Source organism: Pezoporus occidentalis, unplaced genomic scaffold, assembly GCF_034315485.1.
Source record: "Pezoporus occidentalis ecotype Australia unplaced genomic scaffold, CSIRO_AGI_Poc_V1 ctg2, whole genome shotgun sequence".
Lineage (NCBI taxonomy): Eukaryota > Metazoa > Chordata > Aves > Psittaciformes > Psittacidae > Pezoporus > Pezoporus occidentalis.
The window spans coordinates 20,717,501-20,737,105 of record NW_026913855.1 but is presented as its reverse complement, the minus strand read 5'-3'; the positions used below and the strand labels follow the sequence as shown (position 1 = coordinate 20,737,105).

Below are 19,605 nucleotides of genomic sequence, written 5' to 3'. Positions count from 1 at the left end.
TCTCCTCCCACTGTGCAAAACAAGAGTTAGAATCTAGCACCCTTATGTCCAGCCTCTGTACGGTCTCTTCAACCTGCATAAAACGATAATGTCTAATTTAAAAAATTACTTTCTTTTAGGGCAAAAATGGACTTCAGGGCTTGCCAGGTCTGAAAGGAAAAGCAGGCCTAAAAGGAGAAAAGGTATGTGTCCTGTTAATAACCAACAATCAATCAGATCCCATTTATGGTTGGGCAAGTGATAATTTGGTACAGTTTGAGAGAAAGAATAATATTAATAGGGAATCACAGGAAGAATTCAAACATCCTGCTATTCACCCATGAATCTGCATGAAGGATAGCCATAATAGAAACCATAAGGATTTTTCGAGAACATGAATAAACTTCAGCTGTAGAAAAAGTTGAGCTTTCACAGGGGAACTAAGGAATATATATGTAACACTTAATAAAGTCGATTGCGATATACAACTGCTCTGTGCAACTTACTCCACTGGCTAAGTGATTTAACAGAGGCAATATAATCATATTACTCTTATGAAATTAACATAATGAAAATAAGAGTTAAACCGTCTGAAGTAACAACTTGTATCGCTTCCAGGATAAAGTGATTGATAATGGATTAATCTATCATTAAAGCACATGATGTACACAAAAATTGGCATTCAGCCAGTAAGTCCAAGTGCTAAGTTAATAACTTGTTTCGTGTGTTTACCAAACCAATTCAGGCTTCATAATGCCTCGGCACTGCCCATGAGTAGCATTGTTTGTTAACTGTTCCCAGTATGCTACAAGAGGACCCTGTGCACGGGTTGTCTCTGTCATTGTAAATGCTCCGCCGCAGTGCTATTCCAGCGGGCTTTTTACTTTGAAATACTCATCATGCGGATGAGTTGCAGTATAGTTCTCATGTTATTTCATGAAAATTGCACCAAAACCCCATACTCAAAATATTAGCTTTAAACATAGCTGAAAGGACACCCGGGGTCAGGTACCTAAGTACTTTATAAACACAGCCAGTTTGTTCTACCTGACCTCAGGGCTAAAGAATAGTCCCCAGCTTTACTTTATTGATTAGAATAGGCATCAGAAGAAGAATGTTTTGGCAGCAGGAGAAGCAGCTTAGCCACAGTGAGCTAATATCTGGAAGCAAAAGACTCCTGTAATTTATTCCTGATAACTTACGTGACAATTTTAATAAAGACATCTTAAACTTTATTTTCCATTATTAAAACAGGATTAATATTTTCAAGAGATACTTCAATGAGGTGTAGTAAACGTACTAAAAAAAGAAATTAACATACTGAAAAGAACTAAGGAACACTGACAGCTTCATATGCAGAGCTTTTTCTTGATTATATTTTAGCAGACCCAATTCCTGCAGCAGAAAGCAGGACAGCCAAGAAGACACACACCCTGGTCAGTGTGATTTCCTAGGACCTGTTATGTTAGTGGGGTGAGCAAAGCTTAAAGAGGTGATGTGTGCACACAAAAAAAATCAAACCAGTTATGCTCTCTAAAGACAGTCAGTTCTTTTTCAGCATAATAATACTTAAATTTGAGGAACAGTAGCAAGATCCACCTGCCCGTTTCTGGTTCTTCTAATTGAAAATGGAAAGGTGATAATAAATGGGGTGCTACGTGTTAGTGCAGAGTGGGGACCTGGCCTGTCACTTTTTCACTGTGGTCCTTGTTGTCAAGGAACCAATAAATTGAGGCTAAATGAAAATTATTGTTCAAATTCAGTTAAAGCTCCACCAACATCAGCTACTCATTTCGGATGTCACGTGTAAGAGCAACTCGATCTAGTTGAAGATGTCCCTGCTCATAGCAGGGGGGTTGGACTTGATGACCTTTGAAGGTCACTTCCAACTTAAATTATTCTATGGATTTGTCACTACCACTTCTGATTCTTAAAATTTACGGCAAATGATCCAAAATGTGCAATCGCTCACTTAAAAAGGGAGGGCTCTCAACATCAAGGAGTTATTTTGGATGGTGTCCTGATCCAAGGGGAGACTGCAGGCCTGCTGCTCCAAGGAGAATCAACTTCTAATGGCTCTCCAGTGGGCCTTCATTTATAACCTAAGTTTTTGCAGGTTTTTGTCAGGGCTTTGTCAGGAAGGATGACAGAGATACAGCGAGATGATATGGTCTTTGGAAATGGATACAATTAGGCTTCCAAGACATGACTGTGATCTAAATGGGAGGGATTTTTCTTCCTTGTAGTACACACATTTGAAAGAAATAGTATGAAAACAAGCACAGAATTCTAGCAGGAGCTAATGTAATATTCACTGAAAAAAAAAAGCAAAGGATATGTTAAAATGAATGAAAAGTATCTGTAAATGAGCATGCTGGCAGACAGTGAAAATAACCCGAAATTAACTAAACACATTCTCTGTGAATATGACTAAAGTATCACTATAGAAACCGTTTGACAAAGCCACAGGGAACAAAGAAATTAATGAATACATTTATCTAATGAATTCTCAAGTGTAAAGGGCAAGTGATCAAGAGGCAGGGAAAACTCAGTGTTTCCTGCTATTAACTGGACATACGCATTTAGAGAACATAAAGTGCTAGTAAGTCCAGATGACAAATTTGCAGGTCAGAGGGTAAAGCATAGATCAGTAGAGGCTGGCTAACAGTGTTAGTTATGTCTCTATGACTTCTACCCTGTTAAGAAAGCTCAGTGAAAACAGTCTGTTTTCACTGTTTTCTCTGCTCCTGGTGCAAAGTGAGAAAGAGGTCACACCTTACAGCTCTGCAGTGTCAATATGGAGGGCAACAATCTGTGCTATGTGAAAGCATTGGTAGAGGGAAAGCTGAGTTTTTCATTCCCAGTGTTGAGAGAAGCTTCGGGAATTGAGCAGTTACATCACTCTTTCTTTGCCTCTAAATGTACGTCTTTCCTGAAAACAGGATCACCATGTAGGAAGAATGTCTAAAATGCACATTGAGGAACTCATCAGTATGGTGAACTGTGGTTATTGAATGCCAAAGGCAAGAAATGTGAGACAGCTAGGGAGGGAGAAGAAGGCACTGCATTTTCTCCTGGCATTCCCTCCAACAGATGTATTAGGTAAAAAGCTGGCTCTATCACTTTTAGAGGTATACAAGACTTCAAAAAATGAAATTAAATGAGTGCCAATCCTATGGTCCTATGTGCCAACATGAATAATAAGCAGTCATAATGTTTTGCTCTGCCAGCTACTTATGAACCCATTGCCCCCATTTCGGGGGATGCAGATGCACCCTTCTCCCAAAAGAGTTTAAAATACAAAGGTCAAATATTGCATAGTGAATTCTCCTGAAAAAGGCACATAGATGGTTGAGAATGAAAAGATACATAATAAAATACTTCCAGATTAAATTAAAACAGTTGAGACAGAACATCAGTCCTGACTTGAGTGAAAAATGCTGGAGTTGAGCAGAAATATCTTGTAAATATCTTAAGAAGAAGCCCTTCATACTAGCTTCAGCAAAAGGTTAGGGGTGATGTAAGAAAGCCAAAGTAGAAGCGATGGTAGTAATTATGAGAGAAAATGGCACAGCTCTGAACAGGATTTTTTGTTGTCTTGGCAGTCGATAAAGGTCAACACATGGAATAATCATGACATGGTGGTATTGGAGAAAGTATTACAGATGGTGCCAGTGACATGAAGAAATTACTTATTGAGTACCGTGGTGTGAACACACTTTCTACTTACTTATTTGTGGAGGGATGGGCCTAAAATGTACCTTAAAAGTGCAAGACCAACAGTAAAACATTGTGACAAGATATTTATACTGTCTAACACTGTTAATGCTGCTTGCACATTTGCAAAATCATTGCAGAAGCCAGAAAGGGCAAAGTCCTTTCTTCCTTTGCCAATACAAAGATCATGTTTCTTGGGAGCTTGTCTTAGAAATTAACAAAGTTCAACTCTGCTCATAGCATCAAAGCAGACACATTTGTTATTTCTTGTGACTAGAAATCCACACAGGCTGCAGCCAGTGCTGAAAAATCCCGCTCTGCATTTACATGATTAAAACCTTGTTGCTTTATCTTCATTCCCCTTTTAGGGTGATCCTGGCGAGGGATTGCCAGGACCCCCTGGCCCACCAGGACCTGCCGGACCATCTGCTTCTTCCAGAGGATTAGTGAGTATTTGGGATCCTCTGTCATTGAGCTCAGTTTACCACAGAGGAATCCAGAACTAAGTAGGACGTTTCCTTTGGGAAAGTAGCCTGACTGCTACAGAGATAATCATGTTTTCTAAAACACTCATGGAGAAGTGCAAATAAATGTCTGGTTAATGTGTAATGTTATTTACGTAAACACCCAATATTCACATTTTAGAAATCCAGTCGATGTGTGTGCTCTCCTAGGCAAGATCAATAATATATGTGAGAACAACAGACCAAAACTTCCTTAAAAAAACATTATAAATCTGAATTATTCATTTCTTCCCTTTACTGAACACAGAAATGGTTCGACAGTCACTTACCTATGCTGTCATTAACTACTACAACACCTACCAGCATGGTGACAGCGTTTACATATTGAATGTTCAGTACTTCGGCAGTGTTAAAGAATATGTTTCAGCTTCATCTCTTTTCTGTGCTAGGAACTTTCCCACTGTTTCCATGAGGATACACGTATATGCAGCTTAAAAAGAATTTTAAGTTCATGGTGCGGGACCTTATTTTACATGTAGACACAGCCCATCACTAACAGCAGTGAAGTCCTGTAGTGGACTTTTAAACAAAACTATCTGTCACACTGGGTATTGTGAGTATTTAACAAGATAGCTTATAACATATTTCATGAACAAACTGGATGATGTGCTTCCCTGATCTAGGGTCTGCTAAACTGTACCAGTCTGGTTTTGCAGCATTGAAGTAGAGTAGCAGTGTTATGAAGGCCTGCACCATTTAGCCTCCACTGATCCTGACTTGAAGACAGCTTCAGATCACTAGGACAAAGTCCTCCAATCCAACAGCTTTTCTTGCCCAAAGGCTACTTCTTTAAATGTAGCAGTGAACACCAGGTCCTGCACCACCTTTACTCTCCTGTTGTCTGTGATGATAGCAAGATTCAAGACTTCTTATTCTCGAGTGAAGGAAGTCTCAGTGCAGTCACGGAATGCATCCCTTACACAGGGGCTTTAGAAACATTAGCTTTGGTACTATTATAACTGATTTGGGTACTAGTTCTCTGTGCATTTTGGACTGTAGTTTACAAAGCATACACAGCTATGGAATTCATCAAGAACTTGCAGCTGGAATCTGTAATTAATTTACTTTTATATGAGATGACATTTCATTTTAAATGTGGTGGAACTCGCATGTAAAAAAGTCTTACTTCAACAGCCAAGTTTGTTGTACATCTTGGTTTATTCTTTTAGTTTTTGAAATTATGAGTTCTATGAAACTTTCATAGCAAGCTCTATAAAAATGGATAACTGGACTTCTTTTCACTTTGCTATATATACTATGCTGAGAAACTGCAGGATGGCAAATTTACCATGAATAATACTTTTTTCTTTGGAGGTTTTAAAAAAAAATTTTGACAGTATGTATGCTGCGTATAGTTTTCACTATAGGTTCCACAATATAGGAAGATTGTTGAAAGCTGAAAAAGCTTGAGTCTATGAAATTGTCTTATAGATGAGTACAACTAGATTGCAATACTAAACCCAAACTTTTTTCTAACAAAATATTTTAGAAAATGCTTTATTAATTTCCCTTTATAAATTGCCTCTTTAGGTTCAAGTTGTAGGAATCTTAGAATTTGGGTTTTGACCTAAGAGGCACAATCTAGGAAACAGTGGCTACTTGTTTAGGCAGGTAGCACCACACAGCTCGGTGTCATCGCCAAACTTGCTGAGGATCACTCAATCCCACTGTCCATGTTGTCCACAAAGATATTAAACATGATCAATCCCAGTACTGATGTCTGAAGGAAACCACTTGTTACTCGGACATCGCGATGGTACGAAACACCAGAAACAGGGCTGAAATGTTTTTTTTTGTATTAGAATTTCCACAGTTTATGACAGTCTGCTGCAGGGATATTGACTATAATTGTATTTGCTGTAATTGTCAAGTGATATTTTCATTTGCAACTTTAGAAGCAGTATTTTAAAATGGAATTCTCCTAATTTCAGAATAGACTGGAACCTGAAGAATCGGGTTCAGGAGACATTGATGGAGAAACCGAGATTTTAAGAGTAAGTATATATTGATGTTTATTTCTCATTAGCATAATAAAAAAGTTTTCTTTCCTCATCCAGACTGTAGAAGGTCCATTTCACAATGCAAATTTTGTACATGCTTAATTCACAGCATCCAAAAATGCTTTGTAGGGTTTCATTTCAAGATCTGAAAAGGCCTAAGTGTATGTGAGTGAGGAAGTATGAGAAAGAAAGAGGACAACAAAGAAGTAAAAGCAAGAAGACTTTTTAAAATGAGAACATGCTTTTAATCTGATTCTGAGAAGACAGTAAAGAGGAGAGAGATGGGAATTACACTGTTCTTTGCTTCCTTTAATTTATAATAACTGTTCTAAAAATTAAGTATTGATTTTACACTACAACTTCCACTGTTGATCCATTTTAATGGCAATTAGAACTTCGTTGTATCCTTGCCCTTGTGAAGAATTTTAACACTGTTGCATGAAGGCTGGGTAGTACAGAGGGATGCTTTGGCTCAGTGCATGTTAGAAAGATTTTCATGTACGTGTTCCTGAGTGAGGTTCTCTGGGCTGTGTAACATGGGATGCCAGACTTCTGTCCCTGGGAAGGAGTTCCATGCCCCAAAATTTCAAACTGTCCGCGTTTGCCTGCTAATACAATCAGTAACAAGGATGAAGTTGCACATGAGAAAAAGTATTTGTAAACATACTATTTCTCCTCAAGTAACATATTTCATTCATTTTATTAAATTTAAATGCTCGTGTCTACACAGGATAGATGTTTGGAGCAAATGCCATTTTTACAGCACTTAGCACAGTGAGATCTTGACCATGAGTACACATCCTCAGTGCTGCAGCAATCGCATTGAGAAACCCTTTGAAATAAACAGAAAAAACTACCCGGTTCCATGTGCTCAGGGTTAAGTTTAACATTAGGTCGATCACTGGTGTATCTCTAAGGTCTGTACTGAACTAAGGAGAGCCGAGACAGAATTTTTTGGTTTTTGCCTTCCTGCTTGCTGTGCATGCCATGAGGTGAGGTGGCATAGCTCAGAGAGCAAGGATGGAGGAGGTCAATGTGCCCTAGGTGAAGTGTGTATCTGTGAATATAAAATTGGTTCTTAATGAAGCAGAAGGTGGATGGTAACTCAAGCTGATAGTTTTATGAATCTGAATAGTCTGTGTGAACTTTTCCTCTTCCACATCTATACAAATGAACCTGGATAGGGTCATTTCTAACAATGATACTGATTTTTCAAGGGTCCTCCTGGGCCACCAGGGCCTCCCGGACATCCTGGTCTTCCAGGAAAGCCCGCACCCGATTCAGATGTAGGACCTCCTGGGTCACCAGGGGAAGACGGAGCTTCTGGTGAAGAAGGCCCTGAGGTGAGTAGCCATTTATGCACAAACATTAATGTTGCTTCTGTCCTACAAGGCTAAGTGCTAAGTCTTACAGCCCATATAATTCTTAAGAATATTGCAGAATATTTTTAACTTAAGAGCTTGGATTTTATGCATACTTTTTATAAAAAAATATATATAATAAATGTCTAGTTAACCAAAGCATATTAATCCACAGCAGGATGTACATTTGGCAGACATACTGGTCAACCTGGACCAGAATAAATAAAAAGTAAGGATGTTTTTACCAACACTGCATAAGCCTAAGGATTACTTTTCCTGTTGTGCTTTCCAGAAAATGAAGTTTGCTAAATCACTTACCTAATCTGCAGGGAATTTTTAGCATAAATTGAATTAAATAAATTTCCTCCTTCAGGAAATCTCCTCCTTGTTCCTCTTCAGATACATAGAAACTCTTACTCCCACTAAGTGCTGTGAATACTCCAGATTAAGAGAATGGCTAGTGCTAAAGACCATGGCACTGAAGCAGTTTAGGCATATACTTCATTGTACCTTTTGTCTCACTTTAAACACGAACAGAAGTCCTATAATATAACTAGGAAAAAGGCATAGCTTTTCTACATAAATGCAAAACCCAGCTAGACTTTCCTTGCTTTCAATTAATTACCTTACTTTGTATTTTAATTGTCTGAAGGTAAGCTATTTTGTCACTGAATGAGTGGCTTAGACCTAGCAAAAAAACACATCCTCTGGGATTTAGGAGAGTGTCAAGCATTCTAAAACATCCTGCAGAGACCTGTCATGAAAATGCCTATTTTGGAAACATTTCTCAGAACCACAGTATCTTCAGAACCACAGTATCCTTAGAGAATAATTATAGGTCTTCTGCCTTCTAATGTAAGTTCAGTGTTGCTCCCCAGTGCTTATATATTCAAAATGGAGAAGCATTTTTTAGTAAAATGAAGACTCTTAGCATCTTAAGGCTTTACTATCAGAAGCAGTCTACTCCATGACCAGGCATGTTTTCCCATGTTTTTCTTTATGTTTAGATAAAAATTAAAAAAAAAAAAAATAAACACAAAGAGTCTAGGATCAGTAAAAGCAAAATTTAATGATTGAAAAAATTTTTGGATTGGAATCCTCATTCAGTAACACATTGAAATAGATGTTAATTAAATTCATTTGCAAATCCTAATTTCAAAAGAGTAGTCAATTACTTGAAGTTGTGTGCAGGCTGAAGTTCTTCCTAAATCAAGGACTTTGTGACATAACATCTCTCCTGATGAGAAGTGTGTCTTGGAAATGTTTGGGTAAAGGCCTCCTTTTGCAATGGGAAATACTGCTTCTCTAACTGCTCCACATTGCATCTGATACTGATGTGATATTGATGTGATTAAACACATATTTCCTAAATGCTACATGAAACTGAAGTGCTTCATAGTATTGTATATGGATATTTTCTATGGTAAGTTTTAAAAAGTAGTTCACAAATGAAAGAATACACCCTGAAGTGAGTAACAAATTTCCAAGCGTTGCTTGCTAGCTACATGACAGAGACTACTCAAAAGCTATAAAGGAAACAAGCAATTTTGGAGCAATGAAACTTAAAATTTCTAAGCAGTTAAGGGAAAATAGTCGGTAAAATTTAGAGCAATTATTGCTGTTAGCCCAGCCTCTCTTCTAATTTTCCTGCGTCTATGCAATCATGGCAAAATACAACATGATTGTGCTTGAAGCATACTGAAAATATTTCCTTTTCATATTGAAAAGGATTGATTAGCTATTTTATCACATACAGTGTATCCAAAGGGAAAAATGGCAGAGGGAGGAGTTAAGGAGTACAGGGAAAATGAGGCCTTTGTGACCATTCTGAAAACACTAGAGGAAAATAATGTTTTCCATCTCCTTCTGCAGCCATACTTATCCTTCCCTACAACAGATGAATAAATAAACGAATAAAAACTCTCAGAGGCCAGAATGCACACCTGTAAACTTAATGAAAGGCTCTCAGAGCCAAATTGAAAAAAGCACAGAGCATACGAATACGTGTGTAACTGCTCCCTTTCTTTCATGCATAGTTACTGAGGGCTGGCCTTCAATACTTCACAGATTGACTGGTTGACCCTACAAAGCCATTATTTCCCAGCCATACTACTCACTCAAATGCATGCTAAGTCATGGATACAAAACAGTTGGGTGGAGAACTAAAAATATGTGTCTTAAGGCAAAATTAAAGTGAGGCACACAGAAAACCTGGTCCACTTTCTGACTTTGGCAATACCAACATTTTCTCAGCTAGTCCTTGCCTGACACTGAGGTTGTCAAAAGTGCGGATGGCAGGTGTGCCACCATCAACCCCCATCATATCTGTAGTAATATTGTCAAAACCTGCTTGGATAGCCCCATTATTTTTCATGCTAACTGTATAATTACATTATGCTTATTTATATCATTTTGTATTGTTTTGTCATTAATTTATACTTTTAGATACATATTGTTTGAAATATATTTAGATATGGCTTTGGTACAAAACAAAACTCTGAAGACAAGAAATACAAATGATTGATAGAACTTAATGGTGTTATATGCTACCTTATGCTGCACATTATACACATAATGCTGTATCATCAGTTGATCGAAAATACTTACATACATGCACTCTCGTGGCACCTGCTTTAGATATACATCTCTACAGATGTATAGATTTTATACGTCTTTATACTTTATAGATTTACCCTGCTTTACATCTACAGGGTCCTCAAGGTCCTCCTGGTCTTGATGGAGTGGCTGGCCCGCCAGGACAGAAGGGAGAAAAGGTAAGTCTGTCTTGCTTCCACTTCAATGAAAAATCTTTGTCAGTTCTAGGCTGAAAAAAATCATAAATAATTGTCCCTGCAATGCAGTGTTGGCTGGTTTCAATTGGTTTTAATTGAATAGAGCTGCTAATAGCTTATTAGAATGTATCTCAAAAGGCATATTCAGAAATCCAGAATTCCCTGTTGGGTACAGTCTCATTTTCTGCAGCATGCAGTATTCAAAATTCAATATGAGCTACTATGGGGCAGAAAGAAAACTCCAACTAGTCCAGACTGGCACAGACTGACAGCATATTACCTTGCAGCAGCCCATATTTGCCTTAACTGCTGACTACTCCACTGCTGCTGCCCCCAGGTAGGATATGCCATTTCCACATTTGTGGCAGTTTCGGCCTTCCTTCAACTCTTAATTAGACATTTCAGGATCCTAACCTGGCAGTTTTCTGTTCACTTGCTGCACTGTTTGGCTTTATGCATGATCAGATGAGTACTTTAGCCAGAAAAAGGGGAGGAGTGGGGAACATATAGATGAAAGCAAGGGATCATAGCATCCAGAAGACAGAATTTCATGTGTTGCCATAGAACCAGAAAGTACATATTGCAAAATTGCCACACTTTTTTAATGTTTGCCCAAATTATTGCATTCATTTTTTTGCACCCAACTTCAAGAAGAATGTGGACAAGACAGAGACATTGCAGCAAAAAGAGCTATGGAGATAGGCAGGGGCCTTGAGTACATGACTAATGAGGAGAGGCTGAAGAAACTCAAACCATTTAATCTGGTGAAAAAGAGGTAAAAGCATGCCCAACAGATATAAAGACATAATTATAACCCTTTAATGAGGACTGTTGAGTCCATATTTGAAATACTCAATCCATTTTTTTGCACCCCACTTCAAGAAGGTTGTAGAGAAGATAGAGACAAAGACTCCAGGAAAATTTCATTCTCTATTGAGCTTTAGCATCACTGTCCATTTACAAGATCTTGAAAATACATTCCCACGTGTACACTGAAAGTTGACACACTGTAAAAGAAAGTAATGGCCAGAATATTGATTTTTATATAGATTTTTTTTTTTTAATTACGAGATTTTAAAAAAAAAAATTCTTCTCTGGAGATTGAAGAATCTGAGTTGTGATTACAAAAAGTTGGTAAAACTGCAGCACACATTGGAACCAGTAGCTGTCAAGAAGATGCAGTATATATGTTACAAAGCAGACATCGAAATCTTGTGTTCATTGTAATCAGTGGTATGTGTTTTATATAAAGAAATATTAGAAAGAAGTCTAGCTAAAATTAACTTATCCTGAATCACATATTATAGGAAAAGACTAACAAGGAAAGTAATTGGAAGAAAGATAAAATTTTCAGAAAGCACAGAATCCTCAAAAAGCCAAGGACAAATCCACAAAAAAATCAAAACCTCCCTGAGCCTGTTTTTTGAATGTGTATATTTGATAAAATTTTAATTAGAATTGAGGCACCACATATTTGCACCTGCTCAATACAATCCCCAACAACTTGGGATAACAATATTTTTCTATTTCTACTAGAAACCTTGATTTAACCTATATTGCAATTTCTACTTTTAATCATTATTTGAGATTAATCCAGAGAAGATTATGGGGGGAAACTGCAGGTTGCATTGAAAATAAAGTCAGTTTATTCCTTGGAGTGGAATTTGGTGGGGGTTTTGCCATTACTTTTGGAAGAAAACATTGTTATCATTTTAATCCTGGTCCTTACTCATTTTTTTCATACCTCACTTGAGCAATATTTCTATTGAATGAGTAAGGACAGGAGCTTGCCAGTAAAATAATTAATCCTGTTAGATTTAGTGCAATTTGGAAAAGAAGTATTTGTGTGCTGTGAATTTCTATCTACTCCAAGAACTAGAAGTGGAAAAAAACAGTATCTAAGTAAAGTAAAAAAAGCAAATCAAATAATTTGTTTGCTGAAGAGGAACCTTAAAATCATATTAGTCATCATATCCCTTATTTGGAATGATGCCCTAGATAAATTGTGTGGGATCAGTTTCTAATTCTGTGATATCCCATGAGAGTTTTGACATTTAAGTTCAGAAGCATGAGGATGTGACCCTCAGTGTTTAATTCTATGTGTTCCAGACACAGAATCTGCAGAAATAATTGAAATACAAGATTGGATTGCATCCTGACTGCATACCAGACCAGAGCTATTCATTTGTTGTTATAACTCCTGAATTACAGTCTTTTTCTTTTTAAATAAGAAGACAATGTTTTCTTATGTCTAATGTTTCATGTAAAGAACATTATGACATCAAATGAAACACCAAAGAAATCTGTGGACATTTTAATTAAGCAAAAATACTGTAAGTGTGTTTTTGTTGTGCTCTTACTGTAAGTAATTAGGATTGGTTTTCTTTTACAGGGTGATAAAGGTGTTCCTGGTTCTGCTGGTCCAAAGGTAAAAAAAAAATAAAACCAGTGTCTTTATGTGGTAAGAGTATCACTGCACCAAAACGTGTTACTGAAAAGGTGTGAGAAGCGTAAAAGTTTATTATTGTGAAACCTAACGAAGTTGGCAAACTTGGCTTCTCAGTTGACCAATGTACGCCTCCTTGAAAGTGTCCAAGGCCAAGTTGGATGGCGCTTTGAGAAAGGTATCCCTGCCCATGGCAGGAAGGTTGGATCTACATGATCTTTAAGGTCCCTTCTAACCCAAAACATTCTGTGGTTCTATGATTCTACTTGCATTTACTTATTCATGTTCCGTTTACCAATAGATTGACTTTTTATTTTAGGGCGATACTGGAGACACTGGATCAATAGGCCCTAAAGGAGAGGCTGGTGCCGTTGGGTCTCCTGGGAAACCTGGACCACCAGGACCTCCCGGCCCCCCTGGGCCCCCTGGACCTCCTGGACCCCCAGGACTCAGCTACAGTTTGGGATTTGAGGTATTTTGCTATCATGGGGTTTGTAGTAGCTATGGATCTACTTCCTTCAGAGGAAGGAGAGCTCAAAGCTGAACTGATGACAGATGACAGTAATTTGCTCAAGACTGAAATTTGCCTACAATTCCTTTTACATTTGACTATATAACTGACCATGCTAGACTACAGAATTAAAGGACTTTTTGGGGCAATTTTCATGAAACTATTCAGTAGTAACAGTGTTCAGATACTATTTTTGATTCTTATATCATTGCTAATATAAAATACTCAAATACCATACTACAAGGGAAATCTTCAGCACTTTATTTTTTTCATATAAATAATTTAAAGCAATGATTTAAATGTGCATAGAGACCTGTCAGTATTTGTTGAAATCAAATTGCAGGTCCCCCTTAAACTATGACATCCCTCACTGTCATTCTTGAGGCTGCAAGTTTAGTTTAGGCGTGTCACTTACATAGCATGTAAATTCAGAGACAGATGTTGGACGTTTCTGACCTCATGGTCTGTTCTACTCAGAGGAAAAGTGTTCTATTAAAAAAAAAACAAAACCAACAAACCAAACCCAAAAATGACAAATCTGCTTCTGAAAATAATACTTTCATCACTTTAAAATATGACATCTGGCCAGCTTAAACTGAGCTTAACATGTCTTTTGAGAACTTAGATGATGCTTTTGGAGCAAAAAGTTGCTTTGCAGAAAAGAAAGGCAAAGGGAGCATGCTCAAGTTCAAGAACAAGAGCTGCTGCATTAACATATTTATGAAGAGAGGTTGGAAAATTGCCTACATCAGCATTGACATATGAGTCATCTTTGTTTAATATTTCCATGCATTTTTCATCTGTAATTTAGCTGCTTAACTCAGGAAAGTCTTTCCAGGGTTTTCATGGTTTTACATCATGGGATATAGTACAAGTTTGCATAGAAACTGAGGGCAGTTTCAGCAGAGAAGTAAACAACATCTAACCAAAATTGTGGCCATCTGTAAAACTGCTGTGGTAAAGTTCTGTTTAAAATATACCAGTTTACTCACACAAGTTTCTCCAGGATTTACCTCTTTTGTATTTCTTTTTTCCTTACTCTAGAGACCCTTCAAGTACTCCAAGAACAGAGGTGACCACTAATTCTTGTTTAGAGACATATTCTGATTTCTGATGTCTAGCTAAATAATATTGTACTATATACATTACTGGTTAATAATCTCACTGATATCAGTGAGAGCAGTTCACAAGGTCTTAATCACCAGCACTGTAATTGTTAGCAAGGAACAGCATAAAATCTAAGCACACAAACACTCTATTGCCTTAACTTAGGCACACTGTAAAGGCTAGTATAGGCTCTTCTCCTGAATAAATATGTACTTGTCTCAGAATGGGATAAGGACAATGGTAAGCCACAACTTCATCCTAGTCCTGGTCTGAGTTTTAGCCCAGGATGATGGCTTGTCTGACTTACAGTCATCTTCTGTGACCCTTGACGATCCAGTGTTGAGAGATTCTCCAGTCTTCCCCATTCACACTATTTGAATAGAAGCCAACTTTGCCTCATTGTGCCACCAGAGTTCCCCTGTACTATGTATTTAGGACCAAACTCTTGTTACTTCTGATACCTATGTCTCTAGAGGAAGAAAGTTAGCAGATAAGCAGAAGAGAGTGGAAACAGGAAGTCCCCAGTTTTACGGACACAAACACAGAAGGATTCCAGCTTTAACCGCAGAAACAATACCTTGACTGGCTTCATCTTGGACTTCATCTAGTCCTAACAGAGTTAGCATGATTGTCATTTCCCTGAGAGGAATATTGCTGTTAACAGGCTTGCTAGTTCTAGCTGATCTTTTGGATGCCCACCCCTGCCATCTGTTAAGGCAGCACCGTGGTCTGCCAGTTCTTTAGGGCAACACTACCTTTTGGTTGGCAGTCTGTTTATTGCTGCAAGGCTGTTTCTGCAAAACATTCCTGTTAGCACTTGCTAGCATCTGTGATCAGCTATGTGCAAAAACCAAATGGCATGGGGTTTGCTGGCACTTACGCTTGCCAAAAAAACAGTTTGAGCTGCAGAAGGTACCTGGTAAACCCATTAAAAACATGCTGATGTCAAAAGCGATGGTGTGTAATATAAAGCAAGCATCAAGCACTCATTTAAAAAGGAAAAAAATATTGGCACAGTGGAGGCAAGGGAAAGAAGGACCCAGAAGCATAGCTTGTGGTTTAATATAAGTAGCGAACATTTGGTTAAACAGGGAAAAAATATCAGCAGATTGTGTGCTGATATTTGATACATCGATAGCTGATGGTGAAGCAAAATAAAAGTATGAATAATGTTCAGTCTCAGGTGAAATTGCATGAAAGGCCTTGACCTGATGACTCAATGTCTCTCACCATGGTCCTCGAAAGGAAGGACCTGATTCCAGCTGTGCACTCTTCCTGCTTCCTTAGTTTTTTCAATTCTCATGGGGTTGGTGGGAAAGGGCAAAAGAATAAGATCTCTCTTTTTCACTGGAGTCGGATCAGTTGATGTTTTCCATAACTTTGGCATTAGGTTGTCATTCCATAGCAGCATAATCTGATCTAATTGGTCTTCCACCTTTTCCTTTACACCATCTCTGGAGTGCATGAGATCTGTGATAATGTGAGCCATTTCAAGACACTAGCAAAAAGCTAAGTAGGCAAGGAGTAAAGGATCTCTAAATATGATAAGCTGATACAAGGGCTCATTGTCACTAAGAGGAGGAGATTCTGCTTTGCTCCTACTACCAGCTAAAGCTGTTCTTGGCACAGGCCTGCCATTCCTATTCACAAACATCCAGTGTTCCATCAATCAGTACTTCCACAAGCCAATTTAATTTACTAACATTTTAGAGAACCATCCCACCCTCAAAAAGTAATGTATTTTTTGCCATTTAAGTGATTAAAAGTGGCTCACAGGAAAGTGAGAGGATTAAACACATGGCACTGATGTTGAAAATTAAGGCTGTATGGCTGTGAGTAGCAAAGTGGAGCAAAGAAAGATTAAGATTTTCCCTTTTCAGAAAAAGGAAACAGTTAACCAATGCAGCTGCATTTAAAACTTCAGCTAAAAGCAAGGGAACAGTTTCCTGGTGGCATGGTTCATACAACTGGTTTGAAGTACAGTCTGACAAATTCTAGATTAAGAATAACACAAGGTATAGGAATATGTGGTGGTGGCGGTGGTGCTGGGGGTAAAACAGATTATTATGGCAGCCTGCAATTTTATTTCTTTGGTTGCTTTGGAACTGGCAGTTCCTGGTTCTTGCATGGGTTGGTAAATTGGCAAGAGTGTAAAGACTGGATTTTCTGTAAGCAGGATCAGCATGTCCTTATTGCATTTGAGTGGAGCCTATCTCCAGAATATCATACATTGGTCAAAAAAGGATTCATGAGAGAAGACAAATATATTTTTGTTCAGTATCTTTTCAGCTTTCTACAGGACTCCAGAAAACAGAGCAGCTGGGACAAAAAAAAACAACCAACCAACCCACAAAAAAAAAAACAAACAACAAAGCAACAAAACCAACAAACAAAGCAACCAAAAGATAAATTCTCTATCATTTTTTTCTTTTTCATTAGGACATGGAAGGATCAGGTAACCTTGACCTATTAAGTGAATCCAGAATTCCAGGATCAAGAGGGCCAAAGGTAAGTGGATGCTTTGGAAGAGGGGAACATTTTTTGGTTTTCAAGTTGGTTTTTGTGTCCTGCTCTCTGCTTTTTGGAAACACAGAGCCACAGTCAACTGTAGATTTGGAATCACTGTACTGGATGAAATTGCTCTAGAATAGCATTACAATAACTGTGTCCTCCAAAGAATCTGAATGGTATTTCTCTGATGCCAAGTTAGCTGATGATTTTTAAATTCTGCTCTGCTGTGTTTCTGGGAGACCAAAGGATGAAATGTCTTTTTTATTATTATTATCTAGCTCTCTATTTCTTGTTTTACCCTAATAGATGCCCTTCTTGTTTTTGAAGATGAATTACATACACTACTGAAATTGAAATGTCATAGTTTAACAATCAAATAGACATAATCTGAAATGCCACTTTTAAACTAAAGAAATGTTCCCAGTAGTGTGGAAGCAATGTCCTAGAATAAGGGGTGTTTTTTCCTCCATCACTGTGTCTTCAGGAGATTTTTGCTAGTGTGGGCTGCTTTAAAACACCAAGTAGGGAATATGTGAATACAATGTGTGAGTTCTTACGAGAACATTTAGATTGATCCTCATTCTCAGCAATAACATCAAAACTGTAGCCTGTGATGCCTTCCCTAAAGCAGGCAATTATCCAACATTCCTTCTCCCAGAGCTGTCTGCATTGTTCTAGTTTGGTCTTCAGAAGTTCTACCCCTGTGCTCACTCCAAAAGAAAAATTCAGACTTTCAAAGCATAGCGTTGACAGAATGAGTCTTGTTACCTAGACCTGGAGAAAGTGATGATGATGACCTTGGGTTATGGTAGATGGCAGACTGAATACTAAGCAACAGTGCACTGTCACTGCAAATAAGGCAACCCCTATACTGGAATACATCAGAAAGAGCAGATACAGAGTTATTATTATAGCCCTTTACTCAGGGCTAGTGAGGCTGCACTGAAATACTAAATCCAGGGGTTTTGTACCGCACTTTAAGGTGGATGTGGACAAGACAGACACTGTGTCAAAAAGGAGACAAGGCATGATCCAATAGCTGCTTACAAGTCTTTGATGTTTCATCATATTGCAAGTATGATGAAACCAAACTGCTTCTCATAGTGTCAGATGGTCCAGAAAGAGACAGTGATCACAATTTGCAGCTTGAGACATTCAGGCCAAACAGTAGAAGAAACCTGTTCACAAGGAGGTTGATGCAGAACTGGGGCACTTTGCCTGGGGAGGTTGTAGGAGCTCTGTTCTTGGAAGTTTTCAAGGCTTTGCTGGACAGAGACATGACTGATCTGATCTAGAGCTGCTGATGGTTCTACTTCAAGGCAGTGATTGGATTAGATTGCCTCCAGAGACCCTGTACAGCCCTGTTTCTATGATTCCATGAATCATAGAAATCCCAAGAAATTAACTGAATGCAGGAGACAGGAGTGAGTTTGAGAAGGTTTTTGCCATGATTGTTTTAAGTATGAGTAATTCTGAGTCACTGAAGTTATAGCTGACTCAATATCTTTGAGGCCTTTGCCTGCTCATATCTTTCCCTAGGTATTAAAGAAGTGGCACAAGAAATACTTCTGTTACAGAAGTTACAAAATCAATAAGATAGTTCTTTAGCTGAAACAAGCAAGTGTCCAAAATGAGATGTCCAAAACCAGTGCCAAATTTACACATTCTGACCTGCCTAAATGCCAGCCTTACTCTCTGTTTTGGTTTTGTAAGAGGCATTGTTTCCAAATCACTCAGATATAAATACTTAAAAAATGTCTCATTGCAGTTGAACAAAATCCTGGAATTTTGTTTTCCTGTTGCTGCTGAGTCACAAAGTTTCAGTCAGTTAAAAGGGCACATAAGAGCTTTTCTGTAGTTATTAAAATGATTATGCTATGCATTTTTACTGGTTCTGCATGAAAGTATTATGAGCTGCTTACATCCTGTAACGACTCCAGAGGTTGCTGATTGTGTTTGAGTGAATAGAGTGTATCTGCTTCTAAGAAGGCTGTAACTTAAAGCAGCTGCTTGGAAATAAATTACACTTATTTACATTACTTTGTATCTGTAGATTTTTTCTATTAATCTTTCATGAGAAAGTAGTGGTCATGTATCGAAGTACCCAACTTATTTTGTCTTCAGGGTTTGCTATCATTTCCAGGGTTTCTGTTATCATTCTTACACAGATCAATGTAAAGTTTTGTTGGTGTTTGGTTTATTAGTGTCTTGTCATCATATTCCAGATGAAGAGAACTCAACAATTCTGTTGAATTATTTTTTTCATTCAACTTTCTAAAATGATCAATAATGAGCTGTTGTCCATTTTACCATCAGAGTCATAATTGTATGCTACAACTGATGTCACCATATAGAGACAAGAGAGGAATTTGCTTCCCAAAATGTTTGTTTCAAGCTGCTTTTAAACCTAGCAAGACAATGCTGTGTTGTCTTGAAACTCGTCACATATCTTAATTTTAGCCAAGGAGGCAAATTAAAAAATTTGTACACCATTGAAAGCAATGCCTTACAACAAATGCACTTGAACAGTTTTATTTCTCGTATTTTCTAAAAATATGCATAGTATGCAGTGACGAGATTAAAGTTGTCTTTGAAAGAAAAAAGATCTTCAGATCTTTGCATGATAATATCGAGCATGGCAATATTTATTAGAACAA

At 37.9% G+C, this 19,605-nt stretch overlaps 1 protein-coding gene across 1 annotated transcript in view; it reads left to right on the top strand.

The window, feature by feature from the left end:
* Positions 1–19,605, top strand: part of LOC134163337 (collagen alpha-1(XV) chain-like) — a 118,776-nt gene that overhangs the window by 47,478 nt on the left and 51,693 nt on the right. The window contains 8 exon segments of the mRNA XM_062618130.1: positions 120–182; positions 4,065–4,142; positions 6,152–6,214; positions 7,438–7,563; positions 10,293–10,355; positions 12,766–12,801; positions 13,139–13,291; positions 16,877–16,945. Coding sequence (XP_062474114.1) covers positions 120–182; positions 4,065–4,142; positions 6,152–6,214; positions 7,438–7,563; positions 10,293–10,355; positions 12,766–12,801; positions 13,139–13,291; positions 16,877–16,945 — 651 coding nt within the window.